General features: G+C 38.8%; 1 protein-coding gene across 2 annotated transcripts in view; it reads left to right on the top strand.

Annotated features, from left to right (window-relative positions):
- UHRF2 (ubiquitin like with PHD and ring finger domains 2) overlaps positions 1-24,284 on the top strand; it is an 82,178-nt gene that overhangs the window by 36,756 nt on the left and 21,138 nt on the right. For both annotated transcript variants that reach the window (XM_058043465.1, XM_058043464.1), the window contains exons 5-7: positions 12,076-12,185; positions 21,015-21,201; positions 24,122-24,245. In XM_058043465.1, the coding sequence (XP_057899448.1) occupies positions 12,076-12,185; positions 21,015-21,201; positions 24,122-24,245 (421 nt within the window). The remainder of the gene's footprint in view (positions 1-12,075; positions 12,186-21,014; positions 21,202-24,121; positions 24,246-24,284) is intronic.

Raw genomic sequence — 24,284 nt, 5'->3', positions numbered from 1 at the left:
AATTACAACCTTCCAGTACCAGAAGAGAGCCTTCAAAAAAGCCATAGAGACTTTTTACAACAGCATGTAGTGACAGAACAAGGGGCAATGCCTTCAAATTGGAATGTTTGTTTTAGAGTAGATATTGGGAAGAAATTTTGTAGTATGAAGGTGGTGAGGCATAGGAACAGGTTGCCCAGGGAAGATGTGGATACCCCATCCCTGTTAGTGTTCAAGGCCAGGTTGGGTGGAGCTCTAAGGAGTCTGGCCTAGTGGAAAGTGTCCCTTGCCAGGGATTGGAGCTAGATGATCTTTAGGGTCCCTTTCAACCCAGCCGTTCTATGATTCTATGAAAGTGTACATTTTAAGAAGTATTTGGCTGACTTATAGATATCCTTTTCTTATTTCTTTTTCCTTTACCTTTGGACAGAAATTTCTATTTTACAAACACTCACTAGTTGTGATGGACATGTTCTACACCGATCATAGCTATTCCTTCACACTCTTTACCTGCATGCTTCATTGTTCTACGTCAAAGAGGACAAATCTTCAGGAGGCTCCCAAGAATAGAAAGGATTTGAAGGATTACTGTTTTAAGATTTGCTTGTCCCTAATTATTTTCTGATATGGAACATATATTTGATCTGCATACTTGCTTTTCTTAAAAAGAGAGCATAACAAGTAACTGATTTGTCCTTTGTGTCAGTTCCTGCATATTGGCTGATCTTAAGTAGCAGTATGGGGAAACTCATTGTTTCAGGTTGGTTTCCTAAAATGGAGGGAAAGTAAACTAGATACTTGTAATTTGTGTTAAGTCTTTTGGACTGTGAAATACTGTTTTTTAAAATTCAAGGATTTTATTGGCAAACCAAGTCTGCCTTTCAGAGAGAGCCAAAGAGTAAGCCAAATTATTTAAGATCCTTTTAGTCCTGCTGATGAAAAGGGTAAGACTTTGGAGGGCAAATCATCCCAAGGAAAAGGGTAATTTCCTGGGCATTAAAACCTGGTTAAATGCACAGCTTATGTCAACAAACATTTTACTTTTAATAATATCACTTTGACTTTTGTCCCTGACAACTGCAGAAAGGCAAATCCTGCATCTGTTTTAAAAGAGGGCTAGTCAGCCTTATTTCAGTCTTTGTGAGAAAGGGGACTGTTTTCATGAAGTGCTGGTGAAATTGTGATGATTAGGAATAGCCAAGGTGAAATTTTTTTATAAGAGCAAATTGTACCTTACAAAGTCATCTGCCTACTCTGATGGAGCTATTTTCTCTGTAGCCAAGTGTCTTGGTTTGAAAAACAGATGTCTGCTAAGGGAGGGCAGGAGCCTCTCTTGGAATGGAAAATGTAAACCCCTTCACTTCAAATTATTATAATTTTGAAATTAAGGCATTCTCAGGCAAAGATACGAGAACAGGAATAACAGTTCTTTACTAGTATGTACGATGGAGCAAACAGCAGCAGCAGCTCGGCGCTGACAGCAGCAGAGCCCAGAGCCGCTCCCGGCCCTCTCTGGGCCGCAGGCGCCTTCCCCGCCGGCGCAGTTCCGCTCGCAGCCAGCAGGGGCGCTGCTGGCTCCCGGCGGGCAGGGCGGGTGCGGGGACTGCCCGCGGCTGCAGGGGGCGCTGTGGCGCGGCTCGGGCAGCGCGCGGTAATGGCGGCTCGGCCCGGACGGGCAGGGATGGCGGGGAGGCTTTGCTGCCGCACAAACCCTGGGGCAGCCGATCCCCGTGCCCCAGCAGCACTTACGGAAACAGCAAGCTGGGCTGGCAGGATATCTTGGCGGGCAGGGGGTGCAGAGCTACAGTGCAGTGAAAGCTCGGAGTGGTGATGAAGAAGTGACGGGGGCGGGACAGGGGCAGCCCGGCTCCCAGCAGGGCAGAGAGGGGCAAGTCAAGATCCCGGGCACCCGAGCGGACGGTGACAGGTCCCTCTCTTGGCGAGGTGGGTGATAATAAGGTCTCAGTTCAGTGGCTGCTCTCACGAGCAGAGGCTCACCCCATGGCAGAAGAAGCAGGGCAGCTCTGACTGTCCTCACCTGAAACCTAGAGAGAGAGAGAGAGAGAGAGAGAAAGCAGTTGCCCCAGCCCTATCTTTTGTCATCCCAGTTCTCCCAGCTAAGAGGAGTTCGACCAGATGCCTCCTCTGAGCTTGACCACTTCTTTTGTTTTTCTAAAGTACCCAGTTGTTAGTGTTTCATAGCAACTAGCAGGGGAAAAAATCCCTAAGTTAAATGGAACAGAGAGAAACCTAACCCCCAACACCAAGGACAGAGCAACAGTTATGATTTAATTCAATGTCAAGTGTCCCATTATCCTGTCTCAGTCTGGTGATTCCTGTAGTAAACTGGAGGATGGACAGCCAGGTGGGTTTAGAAAAAGAAAACATTGAAGGATAGTGGTTAGTAAGTTACATGCTACTTGGGAAGTGATGACAGGCAAGGAATTGCAAGGATGTGTCCTGAGGACCTGTACTGTTCAGTATCTTGTGGCAATACAGTGGACTCTTGCCAAGTTTGCAGACACAGTAAATTGATGGAAATTCAGGAGTAGTACTGCTAAGCAGAGAGACCTGAACAAGCAGAGGAGGAGTGGGTGGCAGGAGACTCAAGAAAATCAAGATGGATAAATACAGAGATTTCTTCCATCTGAGAAGGCACAACCCAGGTTGAAGCAGGTTGAACTTGAAGCAGTACTCACCGGGAAGGAGCTCTGATGAGAGGGATCTGTGGGTCTGTAAAAAGCAAGGTGAATATGAACAAACAGTGTGGAATGAAGATTAGCAGTATTTGGGCTGTATAAAAAGAAGAATAAGTAGAAGACTGGGGAAAGGCATTTACTCTCCTTTACTAAGCACTAATTAAAATGCATCAAGAATATTCCACCTACTATTCCACTCAGATCAAAACACACACCCTCTCATCTAAATGGACAAAAGAGAGATATATAAAATGCAGTGAATTTCAGCAGAGGGGCAGAAAATAGATTCTTTGGATTGCATTTAAAAGCTTAACATTTCAATTAATTATGTGTTGAAACATTAATTGCTTTAACAAAAACAGAAAAAAAAATAAGTAAAAAGTGTTAAAATTTCAAAAGTTTTGGGTGTCCTAGCCATAATTGTAAAATTATATTTTGAAGGTGAGGAATGGGTTGACTTGCATCTTGAGGGTTTTGTTTGGTTTTCCAGAACATAAACTATGTCTTCAGTATTTGTAAGTGTCCTTTCTTTAGTAAACATGCAGACTTGGAACTACAGAGTCTTTTGACTTGCTTTTTAGGGGGTGATATTTAGAAGTATTCTGAAGTTTAATTTCTTCCTACTGAGGAAAGTATGTCCAAACAGAAGAGGAAGAACAGAAGAAAACAAATTTAAATGCAAAAAGGCAAGCAGTCGGGTGGGTATAGTGGTGGAAAGTGGGTGAGAAGAACTGATGAGCAATATTGGGCAAAGCATTATGAAAATAAAAAGAATAAAGGAGTGATGTTGAAGCATATGTATACATTTAAGAGAAACTTCAAAGATGGAAAGGAACTCTAGGACTAAGCGTAGTGGGGATTTTTAATAACGTTATGGGTGGTTACTCAACAAGCTTTCTGAACAATCCACTGTAAAAAGAAAATTTACTCTTGCCACATAAAATGCATTTTATTTGTATTTTTACCTCTTACCTTGAGACAGGGCTACTTAGAGCAGTCTGGCTCCCTGTTTACACACATAGGAAGAAACATCCTCACATAACCCTTCTGTTCTCTAGACTAAACACTTCTGTATCAAGCCTATTTGTCATTTTTGTATCCCTTTTCTGGAACCACTCCTGTAAACCCATGTCTGTGTTCTATGGGGAGCCTACACCTGGCCTAACTAATGCTGAGTCATGATTGGCAATTGCTTTCCCTCTACCTGCTGGCAATGCTGCTCTTAATGTAGTCCAAGAAGCTGTGGGCCCTCTTTGCTTGCAAGGGCACATAGCTCGTTTATAGTCAGCTTGTTGTTTTGTTTTTTTTTTTTTTTTTAATGTTCCTCAAGGTCTGTCTCTACCAAGCTGCTCTCCAGTCAGGTGGAGACACTCAGCAGGTACTGGTATTCCCTCTGTGCAGGACTTGAATTTTTCTTTGTTTAACATGTGAAATTCCTTTCCGTCCAAATCTAAATGGTGGCAGAGGCAACTAATATTCAATTTCCCAGGGACTGAGTTGAAGCTGATCAATCTGTCATCAATCTTCCTTCTTGAAGATAGGCGTGATATTTGCTCTCTCCTATTTAACAGGAAGGTGTCATCACTTTTTAGTAACAGGACTAAGACTACACACATCCAAACATTAGGCAGCTCCCTCAGAGCTCATAAGTATGACCTGTTAGAGCCAATGGACTTCTATATGTCTGGTGTAAATGCTCCATAACCTAATTTTCCACTGAGGCTAAGTCTTCCTTGCTTCAGCCATTCCTTCTACTCTTGGGGACCTCAGGTTCTTAAACACTGGTCTTAGGAGTAAATACTTGAGGCAAAGAAAGTGCTGTGTACCTCGAGTTTTCTGTGTTTGTTGTTATCAGGGGCCCTGATAGAATTTTACTCCCCTGATTCAAATCAGTAACAGTAACCTTGGCTTTCCCAGCCCTTCACCTACGCAATAGGATACCTCTTCCTGCCCCAGATCAGCCATTCCAGCTTCCATGTCTTACACATTTCCTTTTTATATCTAAGCTCTTTATTAATTTCTGCCAGCTTCCTGTTGCCTTTGATGTCCTGCACATGGTGAAAGACCATGTTTGAGTTTGGGATAAAGCTTAAATATCAATTAGATTTACTGGGTCCATCTCTACAGGGTATCTTGTAAAATTTTTCCAAGTAGATCTCTTCAGAGATTACATTTTACTGTCCTGAAATTCAAGGTTGTCTTGTAGTTTACTCTTCCTCCAAGGATTCTGAACTCCATCATCTCATCATCATTGCAGATAAATTTAATGTCCCATGACAAGTTCTTCACAGTTTGTATGCATCAGTCTAGCAATTTGCTTCTCCATGATCAGGAAGTTGTTACCACTTCCAGAAATTCCCTCTATTGTTTGTGTTCTGCTTTGTTGACCTTCCAGCAGATGCCATGGTGCTTCAATTTCCCTGTGAGAACAGGCCCTGGCAACTTTTTCCAGTTGTCTGAAGGAGTCTTTGTAGATTTACTCTCTATATCAGGCACCCATTACAGCATCACTAATGCTCTGTCTGCTAACCTTGATCTGTAAGCTCTCGACTAGTTTCTCATCTGCCCTCATATAAGGGACAGCTGCTTCTTGTCTTCCTAGTGTCTTCTTCCTGTAGAGCCCTTACTGATTAGCCACAGCATACCAGTCATGTGAGCTATCCCATCAAGTCTCCATGATCTCACTGTGGACATGGAGCTGCATTAATTACACAGACCTCTGTAATTCCCTTTGTTCATTGCCCATGCATTAGTGTATAGGTGTTTCAGGGAGGCACAAAAGTATGCTTTTCTCACTTGTTTGTTGGAGAATCTCTCCAACAGTTAAACCCACAAGTATATGAGCATTTGGATTTATCAACATAAAAATTAATAATTACAGGATTATCAGAGATTCCAGACAAACACAGAAGACCGGAAAGGCTGTATTACCATTATGTAATGGCTGTTGGACACTTAAATGGAGGGTTTAATATCATGCACTAATGAAATTGGAAATCATGGTGGAAGCATTTGCTGTGATTTTCCTGAAGAAAGTTGGGCAATATAAGGAATGAAGACACTCGAAGATAAGCAGCTGCCCTCTAAATGCTAAATTAGTTAGGACGTTTTTTTCTCTCTAGGATTTTCTGACTTTCAGGAGTTCATATTGAATCAGATTCATCATGTTCTGAGCAGGAGAATCCGTGGATTCCAAGCTTTTTCATTACAGTAATGCTATCATATACATTCAAGCCATGATAATAAATTCATTACAAACTTGCTAGGCTAGAAATGTGGGTTTCTCCTCCTTTGCAAGCACTTTTGCTTTTGGTTTGACATGACCATTCTTTGGAAACATCTTTGTGATTCTTTGATTCTATGCTATTGTATTCTCTTATGATTTCTGAAGGTGGATACCTTCAGAAGTTTTCATGGCTTGCCTTTTTTTTTCCTTTTTTGTGTGATTGGTTGGGTTTGTTTGATTTTGGTTGCTTGGTTGCTTGGTTTTAAAGCACCTTAAATTTTGGGGGTTTGTTGTTGTTGTGGATTTATTCACTTAGGTTTTGGGGATATTTGGGGAGTTTGTGTTTTTGTGTTTGTGGTTTGTTGGTTAGTTGGTTTTGGTTTTGCTTTGTATTTTGTTTGTTTGTTTTTCCAGAATGTGCTTAATGTGTTTCTGTGCTTTCAGAACTCTTCTATTCTTTGTTTTTTGGAAGGTCTTCTCATCCTGGCAGTATCTCTGTGAGTTTTTTATGAAGGGAAGTGCTTCTTCCCATGTCTTTGTTTTTGAGTTGAGGTTCTCATTCAGTCTGGCAGGGTTCACAGATTGGTCTCTTGTAACTTTATCTTAGCTCATGATGAGTGTGTGCTGCATCTACTCACTGAATTGCAATATAATTTAAAATCTGGATAGGAGTATTTAACCTGTTATAGTAAGAATCACCTGTTTGTATCTTTGCTTCTTCCTAGCATGAAGGAACTTGTTGACTAGCCCAACCCTTGGAATGATGTGTTGAACAGACCTTTAGTACTGTTTCTGGGCACTGCAGTTCAGTCTGCAAACACACAAAGTCAACTGAGCTTAGACTGTGTCCTGTGATACCAAGCACAACTCTTGTATCTTTGTTTTTCACATATGAAGCCTTTGGTATGTTAGCTTTATGGGTCATTGATCTGCTTTTTTACCTGGTTTTTCATGGACATTTGGGTGTTAACATCTGTGTGTTTGAACTTGGATTTGGAAGCTGTAGATGCCTTCTGAGCATTTGTGATAGTGCCAGTTACAGACTTAGTCCTGGCTACAGGAAGGGAGCAGCTGGGGTGGTGGCAGTGGATTCCTCTCCCCATCAGGGGCGTTTCTGCAGCACCATGGACAGGGCTGGGTTTGGGGCAGGATCAGGACCTTCCGCAGGCTCCGCTCCTTGCTGTGGTCTGTGTCGTGGGGCACAGGAATGTGCGCAGTTTTGAGCCTCTGACATGGTTGCTGGCTGTTCTCTCAGGCCAGTTCTTCCCCCAGGTACACTAAATGGATCAAGCACGTCACCTATGGCTGACATTTAAAAAAGTAATATCCTGCCTGACTTGTATGTGTGTCCTCAGTATGGATTTGTAGGTTTGGGAGAATGTGTGTTTTGTTTTCAAAGGCATTAAAGATGCCTTTGCCATATTAGAATATGGTCCTCAACATAGCCTAGAAAATGTTAATTTAATTTTTTTGCAGTTGTTTAAATACTAGTGTTATAGAAAGAGAGTAATAAAATCTTTGCTTAGTGTGGAAGTTGCCACATGTCTTTATAATACTTGTATAATAAATGAAAGGTTGAATTAAAAGCAGAGCTACTACTGTCCCATTTTGTAACTGTGTATTTTTATTTTAATGATTAAACAAATGTGTGTGGAATATTCTGAAAAAAATCTTGTAAATACTTTCTGCTTCTTTGCTTGTGTGCAATAAAAACCCAATTTTACATAGAACCTCTATGTAATTCAGTACAACCTAGCAGAATTTGGTGAGATTATCAATGTAATATGCTGTCTAAATATGGGAAGATTTTAAAGTCACCTTTGAAACAAGTCTGTTTAAAATAAAATCTCCAGTCAACTGCTTCTAAGGAGATGATATTAAAAGTTCTAATAAGCATTTTGAATTGTAATATTGAAAGATTGTGTTTTTTAAGAAGTTGTTTAACTATGACTTGTTGATGCAGAACAGAAAGAGTTGCTGTCTGAAAACTTTACAAAAGCAGAATAAAGGCTGATTGATGTAAGGAATGTAAACAGTGTTGCATAGGATACAGAAAGTGGTAGTAAATCTGGTTTTGATTTGTATATTGTTTGTTAAGAGAATTTGTGTATCTGGAGAGCATAGCCAACATTATATTCTGTTAGGTTTTATTCTGATTGTGGCTGTTTCTCTACTGACCTGGGCAGTACCTTTTGACATTAGCCATAGAGACTGACTGTGAATTAGTTGTTTGTGGTAAGCATGACAGTGTGAGTAAGGTTTTGCTCTTAGCGGGCTTAAATATAAATCATCATTAGACACTTTTCATTATTATTCTTAGTATGAATATGAAGTCTGTGTGTATTTTTCTGGTAGTTTTTTCCCCCATTTTTATTCAGCATTGTATTTTGACTTTAGAATGTATTAAAATAGTATACTTTTGATTTCAGTGTGTTAAAGTGATAAACCAAGAAATTTCCAGATAGAGATCTGACAATTGTCACTGAATCTCTCAGATTGCAAGAAGTTATAAAGTTCTCTAAGCATGGTAACTGTCCAGCGGTTTTTATTTTCTGTGAACCTGACCTTCAAAATATCCAGGATAATGCCCACTTGTCACATGTCTAGTTAACTCTGATTTTGAAAGTCCAAAGTGTTTTGCTACCTGAAGGTTAAAAAAAATGGAAATATGCAGGGGGAAAGTGCAAATAAAAGAAGGTTCAGCTGAAGGTTTCTCTCTGGCTTTAGCTAACCTATCTCAAAGGAAGGCTTGCATTAGGAATTCTGCTGTGTTGAAGGATCTGGTTTGGTTTTGGGATTTAATTCTTTCAGAAGATTTAGAGTTCTTGCTTGAAATACAAACATCCGGTTTATATTGCATAATCTCATTCTTGGTATGGTAGGGTGAAGAAACGAAGAAAGTTTATACATTTGACAGCATATTATAGCCATAATTTTGTTAGATAACCATAATTTAAAAATCACATGATCTTTATTAAAGCACTGAATGTGTACTGTGGCAGAGGAATTACTCTTTTACGACCAAATTGCTGAGCAGAGTTTTTTAGCTTTGGTAAGGCCTAACCATTTAATATTAGCCATCATTTTCACAATGTTAGTTGATCTTCCTCTGTAGTTCCAGATATGCAGCTATGACATTAGTTGGAACATACCAGCTTTGTAATGTTATTTGATAGTATTTGCTTACTTCTTATGCATCTAATAGCAGAAAACAAAGTGTTTTCTCTGGTTAAAATACTGAATACACTTTAGAAAAAACTTAGCCGGGAAGTTGCTTTCTGAGTGTTCTTATCTCAAAGAAAAATAAAGGGCAAAAAGAGAAGGAATGTCTACCATGATCTAGTGTGTGTGATAGAGAAGCTATGAATTCCATCAGTTTAATAAGTACTGCCTAGATATAGGGAATAATATTGCTAGTAAGTAGGATTGCAGTGCTATGAGAGAAAAACATGCTATGCAGCTGTACTAATTTTTTATTATTATTTCAAGAGTTCTTGTTTTACAGTATTAATTAGAGGAGATTTTCATTTAGCTAGCTAAACTAAAAAAGTTTGTTGCACTTCAACACTTTGAGGTGGAAATAACATTTTTTGGGATGATACTTTGTAATAAAGTTGATGATAAAAGTCTGTGCTTCTGCATACTTCGCAATAGCTTTGCTGTTACTGTTTGGAACACTTACATCATTGAACCAACTTATAAATCTTTTCATGGTATCTTTTAAGGAAACAATGTCATAATCATTGTAGTTATAAGTAATTTTATAGTTCAAATTAGCACCAGTGGAATTTACTCTAAATTAATATTCTACTGAACTCAAGTTTTGCTTGTTTCCAAAAGATACAAATAGCAAGTATCTAGATTTCTGGGTAAAGCTGTATGGTGGTTTACCACCTTCCTTCTTGACCATAGACTGTATGCAGAGAATACGGAGAATAAAAAGCTATTTTTTTTGAAAGCAGCTTCTTAAAACTCTGAACCGTAACACACTGGGGAGGGGAAGGGAGGGGAGGGGAAGGGAATGGAGGGGAGGGGAAGGGAAGGGAGAGGCCAAAATTAATGTAAAAGATGCCTAAATTTGTCTGAAATTTACTAGAATTTGAGAATATCAGTCATTAAGTATAAAACTTAACTATGTGGAAAAAAGTAATAGTTCTGTATTTTTGTTTTAAATTAGATTCACAACTTTGAGTTCTGTAAGAAATAAGTCCTAGAGGAATAACATTGCACAGGCAGTTAAGCAGTGCTAAAAGTAAAAAAGATTATAACATAGATTTATGGCATTAAAGAATGTCAATAGGTATTTTGTTCTGTTTTTAACTTTAAATAATCTAGGAAAAACAAGACATATAGGACAGTTAATAAAAGACTCTCCAAAGTCCACAAAATATCCTGGGAGATATTGGTGCTTGTAAGAGTTTGTTGATTCAGTTTTCCTGCCAAAGATTATGTTTACATCTTGTAATTTCTATATTTGAATGCATTGTGCCATTGTGATTGTGAATTGCTCAGTATTGTGGATAATTCAAAGCATCTTTGCATGCTAAACCTGAGGTGTTACTCACAATGGCCAAAACTTCCTTTAAGCATGATCCCCTTAGGGTGCAAATGTAGTTAACTCTAAATACATTCTTTTCCTTATCAGGAAATCAAACAGTTATTTTTCTGATGGATGTATTTGCATTGATGCGGCTTTTGCACATTCTGTTCAAATGGTCTAAATATCTAAATATTTGAAAATTGCTAGCATTTACTGTTTATGCATGTGACTAACAATGGGTAATGTTTTTCCTCCAAAAACTGCTGGGAAAGAAAAAGGTCAAAATAAATACAGGTGCCTAAGTAAACAGCTGTTAGTACACTTAGAAGGCAATTAGAGCCAATCAAGTCACTGATGGAGTAGTCCTCTCAACCCCAGTTCCATGGAGACCTAAATACTGCAGTGTTTGGGGCCATGAAAAAGTGATTTATCACCTGTGATTTTTCCCTGGATTAGTTTTTTTTCTGCCTTAGTTAGGTCATCATGTGTCAGAGTTCAAGAACTGGTAGTCAGCACAAAGGAAGCGGTGAGAACAGGCCAAGAGGTAGGGCAGATTCCAGACTGAAGCCTGATGTTTCTGAAGATTTTCTGATGTTGCAGTTATCATTACTGAATATGAATCTACTGTCTTGTTTTCCTGGGTGTCTATCGTCTAATTACATTTTGCAGACTAGATCTTTTTATAGGGATCTGCTACCTGGCTGGCTTTCTTCAAACCTGTTTTCAAGTCACCTGTGTGATAGGTTCTCACAGATATGCGTCAGTATTTTATTATACTGAAAATTCCTGCTTACTTCTAGATCAGGTAGTAAATTGAATGTGGTTAGAGAACAGGCAGTTGAAGAGAGCACAGTATCATCCTAAGGAGGAAGGAAAAGGGAGTGCTTTACAACTGTGTGTTATTATAGCCATTTCTTCCTAGATATGTTTCCATATGAATTACAATCTGTGTAGATACAAATATATTTTAATAAGACTAGATGAAAACCCTTACATTTAATATTTTCTGTGGCATTATTGTTGTGGAGTCTTGGATTATTTGTTATTACTAATCACTAAGAATTTGCACTGAAACCTGACATAGCAGGACTATTTATCATTCAATATAGTATTGTATGTGGCTTTCCAGAGTTGAGAAACAGTTAAAAGTCATAAAAGGGAGTTTGAAATTTTCTGCTGCTTTTCTTGCTCTATAGGTTCCAACTATTTTTCTGTCTTTCAGGTCACATTTCTGGTTTGTTTGTGGTACTGTACTTCTATAATAATGTTTGAGATGCTGTATTCCAGAAGATATGGTTTTGCTGGTCTCCTGTGTTCAGCCAATAAAAACGTTTTTGAGGTCTTAGAAGGAAATTAAGCCATGTTGGATAACTGTCAATAAAGACATACTGAAGTGCCAGACAATCTGAGGATAATGGAGTAGTTTTTTCTTTAAGCGAGCCCTAAATACGTGTTTTATTTTTTTCTTAGAAGTTACTATGATAGACTGATTTTTGTAGGTGAATTTAAATAAAGTATCCTATCAGGGATAAAAAAAGGCTTCTTTATCTTATTGCTTGGGATTCAAAAAGTACAGAATCTAGGTCCGAGGAACTAAATTGAATGTACTTTTTATTCTTTTTGTTTTTCAGAGGTCCAGAAGACACAATAAATGATTGTAAAATCCTTTTTATAGAGGAAATGTACAAGATTGAAAAGCCAGGAGCCTATCCACTGACATTTGGGGATGGAGATTTCAAAAGTATGCACTTTTTAAATTACTTGAATATAAGTACAAATTGAGTGATGTTTCCTTAGAAAATATCAGCATGCAGAGGTAGTAGTAATAATTGGTTTGTGTTCAAGAAAGTAATTGCATTGAAAAATTTTTAGATTTCTGTTCTGAAAAGTATAGTTATTGTAAGATGGCTGTATTACTTTATATATTCAGAAACTAGTAACAGCTTAGTGCTATCAGTCATAAATAGTGAAAAAAGGAAGCAGTTGGTAATGCTCTAAATGAACAGTGACGAATGGATTTGCAGTCTCATTTAAGTTCCTAGAGAGGTGTTCAGGCCACCAAAACTGCTATTGCAATTGACATGTAATTTAAGCTTTTAATAAATTATGAAATGCCAAAAATAGAATTAGTTGGTAGTGATACACTTTAACTCTGTCATGTCAAGACAAAAAAAAAAAAGCTAAGGAACTTTGCATTAAAGCTGCTTGCGGCATTAAAAAAAGGGGATAATTCATGTTGGACTAGTTGACCCTGCATGACCTTCTAAAAAAGTTCCTATGCCAGACCTCCTTAACCTCCCCACAACCACAATAAGGAGCTAGTGGCAGTTTATATAAAAAGTAGTGTGACATATTATCCTAAGTTTGAAAATATATTTAAGTTATGAGTGCTAAGTGTTTGTGATAGCAACACTGAATAGTGAACTGCAGGTGTACAGGTAGGTATTATATATAATTACATATTACATTTCCTGACTCAATGCAATTTTTCAGAACCTTTGTAGGTAGCTCTCAGTGCACAACAATGAGTCTGAATAATGTTTATTTGCTGTCTAAAAAAACCCCACTGTTTTTCAGAGGAGTAAATACCATTCTCTGTGGTATTCTTAAAATTAAAAATGTCAATTTCTCAACTCATTATTCATTTTCATTATTTGAGAATTATTTCCCTTAGACTATTAAAAAAAGAAAATTATCCACTCTGTTTTATTTTTTCTTGGTCACATTAAAAGATTTTTGCAATATCTTAAAGCATGTTTTGATTTAAAAAGATTACAGTGTGAGAAAATTGAAAATCTACAAATACTGGTTTGTGTTTACATACTATTTATTTTGCAAGTATGCAACATTTTAAACGGCATAAAAAATTGATTGCAGTTCATTTAGTTCTTCCCTGCAGCTACTGTGTAATGAATTAACTTTTAAAATTATGTGTCAAGGAAATGAGTGATTGCTGTATTGCTGACTATACAAAATTGTCTACAATGGTGCTATTTGATCTCCAATGAGTATTTACTTATCATAGAATCATTCAGATGGCAACAGACCCGTAAGGTCATCAAGTCCACCACTAAACCATGTCCCTAAGTGCCACATCTGCGTGTTTTTTGAACACTTCCAGGGGTGGTAATTCCATCATTTCTCTGGGCAACATCTTCCAGTGCTTGACCATTCTTTCTGTGAAGCAGTTTTCCTAATAACCAATCTAAATCTTCCCTAGCCCAGCTTCAGGCCATTTCCTTTTGACTGACCCTCACCTGGCTACAAACTCAGGTAGTTGCAGAGAGCAATAAGGTCTCAGGCCACCTGAGCCTTCTTTTCTCCAGGGTAAACAACCCCAGCTCCCTGAGCTGCTCTTCACAGGACGTGCTCCAGGGCCTTCATGAGCTTCACTGGCCTACTCTGGGCACACTTCAGCACCTCATTGTCCTTCTTGGAATGAGGGATGCAAAGCTGAACACAGGATTTGAGAGGTGACCTCACCAGTCTATACTTTGTTCACTGATTGCCACTCTAATTGTTGCAGAGACAATACCTTTGTTGTGTATTACAGCTCCTTCCCTCCAATGTTGATATTGTTTCTTTAGTTGTAACCTCTTTGCATAAACTACCCAAATATTGACATCTGTGTAGAGATTTGCACCTCTGTGTATGTTTTATTTCATTTTGTTCGTGGTCCTAATCTTATTAATTTCAGCATATTGTTTATAATCTTCATAAATAAATATAATTTATAAATATAATATTTTAAAGTGTAATAATGAAAAATAAATTTATATGGGAATTCAGCCTTATTTCTTGAACTGCTCTTTTTCCTGAAGACAACACTCACCACACAACCCTGTTCACTTGATTCTGGTTTTCTAGCCAGGTCAGCTGTTTTGCCTTTGTTCAGGTATGCACAGTGCACATCAGTTGAGCTGTATGCTATTACCACCAGTGTAGCCTTTCCTTCTGAACTGTACTTACAACCCCATTTGTGCTGTGTATTAAAAAATGTTAACTATATAAACACACAGCTCCCTTAGCTTATGTACTATGGAGAGATGCAGAATTCTATTACTTTTATTATTATTATTTAAATGTAATATTATTATTTTATTTAATTTTAATTTCAGATTAAATTAAAATAATTATTTGGCCTTAAATATTCTATGAGAAGATTGTTGTAAGCACAATCAGCAAATGCACTGATTATATTTTTATCCATATTAAGCTACTCTCCATGCCCATATCAAAAGATAGAATGCCTACTATGGAAATAATCTTTATCAGATAAACAGTGTAGAAGCTCTTATTTCTTGAGTATGGTCACATAATAATTAGGTTTTGCATGTGTAAAGTGATGTTAATATACATTTAGCAATCACAATTAAAAATAAAAGTAGTCATATTCAAATTAATTAAAGGAAGTAAAATTCTAAAACTGAGGAAAGGAGGAAGGCTAAGCCTTTTAGAAAATTATATTAGAAATAAAAAATATAAGAAGCAACATATTTGTAAATATATTACAAATATTTAAATGCAACATGCAAATAACACCTAAGTATCAACATATATCACTTCCATCAGAATCCAAACTTGTGCTAACTCCTTCTGCAAAAAAAAGTTAATATGAAATTATTTATGCAACTAAACTCTGCATTGTTGGTTGAGGTGAACAGACCTGTCTTCATGTGACCAATAGTGCAGCTATAGTTAGTGCATATGACTTACAACATGGTTAAAACAGAAATGTGAAAAATTAGTCATATCGTGAAAATGACAGTTTGTAGTTTGTCTGTATATTGAAGAAAGTAGAGAACTTCACCTATGGTTTAACTGAACTAAAATATGTAGGTATTTTTTTGCTCTTTTACTATTAAAAAAAAAATTACTAACCTTTTACCTAAGAAACTGATTTTCTAACTGAAACCAGTTCATTACATAGGCCTAAACAATGTGTGGTGCTCAGAGCTACAGAAAATATGCCATTTCATGTTGTCTGTTATTACCTAGATGAAATAGACTATAGGGTTTCCATAGGGAATGCTCAGTCATCACTTTTAAAATTTTTCAAAGGAGTTAACAGTCATCTGGGATTTCTTAGCCTGACTTGAATTGGTGTTTCCACCTTGCACAAATGATGAGTTTAATGTAGCTATGCTGGAAAACCCTCAGATTTGTTCATCAGCGCACAAAAAATTTGTCCTTCCTCTTCTAATGAACCTTTGGAGAGAAGTCTGAAATGAATAGATTACCTCCATTTGGAAAGCATGATGTCTTCTAGGCTGCACTTTACTAGAAGCAATATTCTAATAGATTTTGGAGGTTTTTTTAGATATATATATTTAAGTGTACTTTTGCCTTTAAGACTTTGAAAATAGTCACTGCTGGTAGCTTTACATGTTTATTTCTCAAGTTTTTGAGTCAGTACATCTCACTAAACTTTCTATCTGCAGCTGGTATTCTTCCCTCCTCAGTGATTCTTTCATATTTTTCAATTATAAAGTTTTTTATCTTAAAAACAATGATTCAAACAGCATTGTTTTAGCACTTCTTATCATGGAATGGTTTTAGTTGGAAGGGACCTTTAAAGATATTTTAGTCCAACCCCCCTGCCATGGGCAGGGGTATTTTTCATTAAACCAGGTTGCTCATTCAGCCCCATTCAACCTGATTTTGAAAGGCTCCAGGATGGGACATCCATACCTTCTCAGGGTAACCTGTGCCAGTGTCTCATGGCCCTCACAATAAAAGAAATGTCTTCCTTGTATCCAGGCTAAATCACATTTCTTTCAATTTAAAATTGCTCCTAGTTTTCATTATTGTTGCTCCCTTTCATTACTGATCTTTGTAAATAATCTTTCCCTATCTTTCTGATAAACTTCCTTTAAGTATTGAAAGGCCACACAAAGGTATCCCTAATGCCTTCTCTTGCCCAGGCTGAATAAATCCATCTCTCTGAGCCTTTCTTCACAGGAGAGATGTTCCAGCCCTCTGGTCATTTTCATGGCCCTCCTCTGGACCTGTCCTAACAGTGGTTGGATGGAGTATTCAGGGCCCTACAGGCCTGTCAGCCTGACCTCAGTGCTGGGGAACGTCATGGAGCAGATCATCCAGAGTGTCCTCACACTGTCTGCAGGACAGCCAGGGGGTCAGGTCCAGCCAGCAGGGGTTTGTGAAAGGCAGGTTCAGCTTGACCAACCTGATCTCCTCCTAGCCAGTGACCCACCCAGTGGTTGAGCAAAAGGCTGTGGCTGTAGTCCAGTCTACCTGGACTTTAGTAAAGCCTTTGATATTGTTTCCCCCAGCATTCTTCTGGAAAAGCTCTCCTCATGGCTCAGACAGGCACTCTGATCACAGCCAGGGTAAAACCTGGCTGTACGGCTGGGCCTAGAGATTAGTGGGGCATGGAGTTACATCCAGCTGGTGGCCAGTGACCAGTGGTGTTCCCCAGGGCTCAGTACTGGGGCCAGTTCTGTTTCATGTTCTTTATGGATCATCTGGATGAGGGGATTGAGTGCACCCTCAGTTTGCAGATGACACCAAGCTGGGTGGGAGTGCTGACCTGCTGGAGGGCAGGAAGGCTCTGCAGAGGGATGTGGGCAGGCTGGATCATGGGCTGAGCCCAGTGGTGTGAGGTTCAGCAAGGCCCAGTGCTGGGTCCTGCCCTTGGGTCACAGCAACCCCAGGCAGTGCCACAGGCTGGGGCAGAGTGGCTGCAAAGCTGCCACAGGAAAAGGCCCTGGGGGTGCTGGTGACAGCAGCTGAGCGTGAGCCAGCAGTGCCCAGGTGGCCAAGAAGGGCAATGGCATCCTGGCCTGTGCCAGCAATGGTGTGGCCAGCAGGAGCAGGGCAGGGATTGACCCCCTGTACTTGGCATTGGGGAAGCCACACCTGAATCCTTTGTTCATTTCACCCCTCACTCCAAGAAGGACATTGAGGCTCTGAAGTGAGTCATACCATGTGCCTGAGAGTATTGATTAGATATTAGGAAAAATTTCTTCATGGAAGGGGTTGTTAAGCATTAGACCAAGTTCTCTAATCATCATCATGGTGACGATCACCATTCTTAGTAGTGTTCTAAAGGTGAATAGATATGGCACTTGAGGACGTGGTTTACTGCTGAACATGATGTTGATGCTAGGTTGGTAGTTAGACTTGATGATCTTAAAGGTATTTTCAAACTTTAATGATTCTTTGATTCTGTGATGAACTAAACTGCTCAGTTTGGTGTCATCTACAACCTTGTTGAAGGTGCACTCAATTCCAGTGAGTATATCATTGATGTGGATAGAAAACAATAGTGTTGCCAGTGTGACCTTTGAAGAACACCACTACCTTAATGGTTTTCACTTTTATGTTGAACCATTGGATATGGACCATTCACTCTTTGAATGTGGCTGTCCAATTAAGTCCTTATCCATTTAATATTTCATTAATCAAACCCATCGCTCTTCAGTTTAGCAGCAAGAATGTAAGACAGCTATAAAGCTAGAGATTGTCACAAAGGAGGGCCACAAAGAAGGGAAGGGCCTTGAATTGAAGCCTTGTAAGGACAACAGCTGAGGTTGCCTGGTTGTTTAGCCTGGAGAAGAAGAGACTGAGGACAGTCATCACAGTCAACAACTTCCTCATGAGGGGAAGACACCAATGTCTTCTCTGTGTGGCCAGTGACAGGAGCTGAGGGAATAGCCTAAAAGCTGTGTCAGGGAAAGATTAGGTTTGGATACCAGGAAAAGGTTCTTCACCCAGAAGATACATGGACACTTGAACAGGCTTCCCAGGGAAATGGTCACATCACTAAGCCTGGCAGGGATTCAAGGAGCTTCTGGACAATGTTCTCATTTACAGAGGGATTTTTGGGATGTCCTCTGCAGAGCCAAGAATTGGATGTGAGTGATTCTTGTGGATCCCTACCCCCTCATGATATTCTATAAATCTATGATTTTTTGTTAAGAATATTGTGAGGGTCCAAATCAAAGGCCTTACAGACAGGTAAATGACATCTATAGTTCTCCTTTGACAATTGAGGCATTCTGTCCATGGTGGAGGGCCACTGTGCCAATCAGGTACTATTTGCCTTTGGTGAAGCCATTTTGGCAGTCTTTAACCAGTCCTCTGTCTTCCACATCGTGACATGTCTTCCAGAAGTCTCTGCTCTGTGATCTTACTGGGCTCTGAGATGAGGGTGACTAGTCAGTAATTCCTGGGTGAAGCTTTTAAAAAAAAGGTTCTTTAAAAAAGCTTTTTTAAAAAGCTTTCCTGCTTTTGCTCTTTTTTAGAAAGGTTGAAATAGCTTTTTCTCCAGTCACTAAGATCTTACCCTGACTGCCGTGAATTTTCAGATATGATGTGACTGCTGTGATTTTTTTATATATGATGAAAAGTGGCTTAACAACTACATTAAACAATTCTCTCAAGACCCTGGATGCATCTCCTTGGGTCCCATGGTCTTGTCTATGTTTGTGTTCTCAGATGATCTTGAACCCGATCTGCTCTTACCAGGAGTGACTTCAACTCCCCAGTTCCTGTCTTGTGGGAACTTGAGAGATGTGGGAAGAGTAATTAATAATGAACACTGAGGCAAACAAAACTGCTGCATACCTCAACCTTCTCCATGTCAATTATGATTAGTTCTGTCCCATTTTGGGGGACAGAGTGGAGGAGTGGGTTGTGTGTGTGTATTTTCTTTAATCTTCCATTTCTGACCAATGTGCCTATAGAAGCCATTTTTACTATTCTTTGTATTCCTTGCCAAATTCAGCTCCAGCTATACCATAGCTTTCCTAATTTCTTAATTGCCCCTCCACAACTAGACAACACTTCTCTTTTCTTCCCAGGATGCCATCCCTGATTCCAGTGCTTTTCCTTCTTGTATTTCACTTTGTCCAGGATGTCTTTACTGAGCTATGCTGGTCTCCTGCCTTCCCTGCCTGAATGCTCAGTGGTGGAATTGGAGAGATCTCACGCTCTATGGAAAATGTCCTTAAAGATCTGTCAGTTCTGTTCCTTTTTCCCTAAGTGTAGTTTTCCAGAGGGTCCCGTCCCATTATTTTAATTACTAAAATAACTAAAAGTTCAGGCTTCTAAAATTCAGAGTAGTAACTTCAACCTTTCTTTGGCCCCAAATCCATGAGATCATGAATTCCACCAGGGCATGACCACTAGAGCCCACACTGCCACTGATTCTGACCTCTCCAGTTAGTTAATCTGTGTCAGTAAGTAGCAGGTGCAGTAGCATTTCTCTGACACCTGGAGTAAGAAATTATCCTTGATGCTGCCCAGGAGTCTCCTGGACTGCTTCCATCTTGCCGAGCTGCTTTTGTAGCAGATGTCAGGGACTGTCCTGACAAGTCCCTGCAGCTGGATCAGAACCTACCAGAGTGATGCTCCCTGCAGGTTAACTAGGAAAGTTTTGTCAACAGGGTTCCCTCAATTGAGTGATGGGTAATAAACACAAGCCATGAGATTTTATTTATTGGCTTGGCTTCTGATTTTCAACCACAAGCTCTTGAGCTGTTCATCACTGTTTTTCAAAGATGAGTTTGTGCAATCAAGTCCAAGAGGGAAAATTGTCTGCCCCCCTTTCCTTGCCTGTCCCTTCTGAACAGTTTGTAGTTGTTAATTGGAATGCTCCAGTCATGTGATTTGTCTCACCAAATTTCAGCATTTGTGATTAGATCATAGCTTTCCATTTGCACAGTCACTTCCAATTCTTCTGATGCACCCATGCTACATATGCTAATGTACAGGCATTTCAGCTGGTCTATCAACTGTGTAAGCATTTTAGATTAAAAAGCTGTCGTTCTTTCAAGGCGTTTCACAGGTGTTCCCCTGTCAGTTTTTAATACATCAGCAGCCCCTGACTCTTCTTTGTTAATCAAAACTCCATCCTCTACCCGCTCTAAATCTACTTGGTTCCGCCCTTGAAGAAAAAAGTACTGTTCAAGGTCCTCCAGAAAGACTGCAGATACAGCACAAGCTTTGCATTCCAGTCCTCCTTTCTTAATAAACTTTCAGTCTGGAGTTTTTTTCCACAGAGATTTGCGCTGATAACCTACAACTGCGTGGATCAATTTCTCTGTAAAGTTTATTCACTTGGGAGGGCATGCTCTTCTTAAGTAGAAAGGGGCTTGGATTTCTGCAAATTCTTTAGTCATTAATTTCCTTCTCAGTATACTTTGGAAAAATGTTAAAGCATCCAGAACTCCTCTGGATACATCAAGGATCAACTTTATATTTGTATTCAAGAATAAACTCCTGGAAGAAATATTTATTTTTATTGCTTATGTCATCCAAGGTAACTTCCAAGGAACTGATAGCCTGTACAGCTTCAAAAGGCAGTTAAGCTTCATCTTTAGGAAGAATGTGCAGGTACATCTTGGGAGCAGGAGATTAGTCATGTTTTTTATGTCTTGTTTATAAAGCAGAAGAAATCTTATTAAGCCTATATAAATACTTCATTGTAAGAAAAAAAAGCATTTTCAAGAGACCAGTGTTCATGTTCAGAAATAATTATTCCTTTAGACAGAGTAATTCACTTTGCAGAGATACATGGCATTTGACATTTCTTTGTTTTTGACAGGAAAAAGTGGCCCTGAATGCAAGCACTGTAGGGCTGATCCAGATAAGGAGTGCCGGTTTTGTTCGTGTTACTTGTGTGGTGGCAAACAGGATGCTCACATGCAACTCCTGTGTGATGAATGTAATATGGCTTATCATATATACTGCCTGAACCCTCCTTTAAGCAAGATACCAGAAGATGAAGACTGGTAAATATACAAGGATGATTTACTTACCTATATTGACATTCTATACATGGTACCTTTTTGATATTTGCACCTCATGAAAGAAAATACTGAAGATGTTTTAAATTCTGAGGTGTTTCCATTCATCTACTTAATATAAGACTTATGTTTTCTGCCAAGATAATTCTTTTAAATCATTCACAATGGATTAGTAGTAAGCTTTAAGGCCATTATAAAATCTCAAGACTGGTATGTTCATTTTATTCATTATGGTCATTATGATCTTCTGGGAAATTACCTGATCTGATTGTATTTATCGACAGTTGTTATTCTTCAGCCTTTTCATTTTTTAAAAGCTACACTGCTTGAGCAATTCTTTTATGCTCATGCTTCTCTGTCCCTTCATCCTCTGTCCCTGCTACTGCCCCTGTGCTCTACTACATTCATTTTTCATGCTATGGAAGGACCACCACATTGCTACTCTTCATTTCTTATGTAATTACTCTTATGTCTTTATTAGCTGTCTACAATTTACACTGTTTGTATTTAGCACCTGCCTATGACTTATTTGAGATGTTAATCCTTTATAAATAAACAGAAGTTTATTCTAATAAAGTTTTCCATAGACTTCATTAAATGTCTAAGATGTCTATGAATACATTACATGGAATCTCTTTGAGCCTTGTGAATATATATGTTTTTGTAAGAAATCTGTGTAAATCCTTTGAAAGTTTTAACATTCTCTGTAAATTAATAACTCAATCTCCTACACCTTATTGGCTTCCATAATGTTTATTTATAATGCCTGATGGTCTGCCTGTTTTCTGGGGCAACTATCCTCACAGGAAAGAATTTCTTACTAAAATCTAAACTAGCTAGAAGGTGCCTGAAACCTTTTCTCCAGACTGAACAGCCCCAGCTCTCTCAGCCTGTCTTCATAGTAGAGGTGCTCCAGCACTCTGATCAACTTGGTGGCCCTTCTCTGGACTCTTGGCAACAGGTCCATATCTTTGTTGTGCTGGGTGCCCCAGAGCCGGATGCAGCACTGCAGGTGGGGTCTCACAAGACAGAGTAGAGGCGGGGAATGGGGGAATCACGATCTCCCTTGACCTGCTGCCCACCCTGATTTGGATGCAGCCCAGGATGAAGGTTGGCTTTCTGGGCTGTGAGTGCCCATGGCTGGATCATGGTGAGCCTTTAGATCACAAACACCTTCTCCTCTCCGGAGCTAGTCATGGTCCATTCTCCAAATTATGAATTTCCAGGAGTTCAATTCGTATAATTAAAATTCATTGGAAAATGGCTGTCAAGCTTTTTAACTTGTTTTTGTTTACTGTGTAACTAAGAATAGGAGCCTTAAGATTTATATATGTAAGTAGATAGCTGCATCTGTGATTGAAGTCACAGGGTGGTAGAGGTACAATTGTGGGCCTGGCTTATGTGAACTAGTTTAGACATGCTTAGCGTCACCAGCCCTGTACTGTCTTAACATTTGTCATTATGTAGAAGTGCATTTGCACCAGGCAGAGCAGCATCTCCTACCAAAGAAGTTTGTGCCCTCCCTTCTTCCTGCATACTAGCAAAGAATCATGATTGTCTGATTCTTAATTTAGGAGCAGTTTGCTTTAGAATTGGGAATACTTCCATTTTATGTTTTTAGAGTGTTAAATCTGGCAAACTCTATTCAGGGGTTAAGTCTTCAATTTGGGAAAGCATAAATTTATCTTGTGGAGATGAAGTCATTCTGTATGTGAAACAGTATTTAATAGTACCTATGAGATTCAGTTTAAAAGATATTAAGGTAATATTGTTATACTATCAAGAAACATGGAATTCACCATATGACTTCACCTTGTTAATTCACCTTGTGAATTTGCATTATGTCATATTTGTTCTTTTAATTGGTCTTACATGCTTTTTCTTTAAGCAGTTGTAATACCTGTCAAAGCAATAACTTCAGCATCTTACATTATTTTTTTTAAATCTACATGACTTCATTATTTTCATGGTCAAACACCTTTATTGAGATAGTGAAATCTATTCCTGTGGACCTTAATCATTAATTCTTCTATTCATACCCACATAAAAAACTTAATAAATCCAAACCAGCAGTAATAGTAGTAGTAGTGGTAGTAGTAGTAGTAGTAGTTTTTGTTTTCTGAATGAGGTTATCAATGTTAATGTAGATGAGGCTTCTTCTTGTGTATGGACCAAATCCAGCCTATGGGAGCCAGAAACAAGGACATGTCTGTATTGTTATTCCTGGACTGGGATAAGAATGTTGTTGGAAACAGCAGAATGACCACTGTTCTGCTTTTCTCTCTCTGCTGTGGTCAGTGTATACTAGTATCTCTGCTTTCCTACCAGAATGGATTTGTGTTTGTGTAAGTGAGCCCCAACATTATATTCCAAATGGCTTAAGTGTTGTGGAGAAGTGAGTGTGTCTTTGTGTGTTTCTATATATATTATGTCATACCTTGGCTCTGTTTGACGTTCAGCAATCTGCAGTGAAATTTCTTGCACAACCAGCAAAAATAAAGGTAGACTGGGCAGGAGACAGAAATAGACCATGAGTACTGGTTAGCACCATATTTTAATCTCAGCTATCTTCTTTACATGATGTAAATGAAGGAGGACTAAATGAAGAGACATTACAGGAGCCATGGGCACCTCTCATTAATCATGTGAGAAAAAATAGTTCTATGTTTTGCAACTAGCACTCTACCTTTAAAGATACTGAAAAGCCCTTTTTAAAAAAAATTGACAATATTTGTTCATGTTGAGTTCATTTCTTAAGCTGTAGGCTTCAGCTGCTTAAGCCTGGTTTATGCTTGCTAGCTTGAAACATTCAGTCAAAATAAACAAATAGACACTATTTTGGCTACCAGAAATGTATTGCCATTATTCTGAAGTTAATTGAGAATTTACTAAAACCTTTTTTTAGGTATTGTCCTTCCTGCAAAAATGATTCTAATGAAGTTGTAAAGGCTGGAGAAAAGCTCAAACAGAGTAAAAAGAAAGCAAAGATGCCATCTGCCAGTACTGAAAGCCAGAGAGACTGGGGAAAGGTAGAGTGTGTTTTAGAAATAGCTGTTACTCTGATTGTT

The sequence above is a fragment of the Melospiza georgiana genome, chromosome Z, assembly GCF_028018845.1.
Source record: "Melospiza georgiana isolate bMelGeo1 chromosome Z, bMelGeo1.pri, whole genome shotgun sequence".
In the NCBI taxonomy this organism is placed as follows: domain Eukaryota; kingdom Metazoa; phylum Chordata; class Aves; order Passeriformes; family Passerellidae; genus Melospiza; species Melospiza georgiana.
This window is presented reverse-complemented; position numbering and strand designations above follow the sequence as displayed.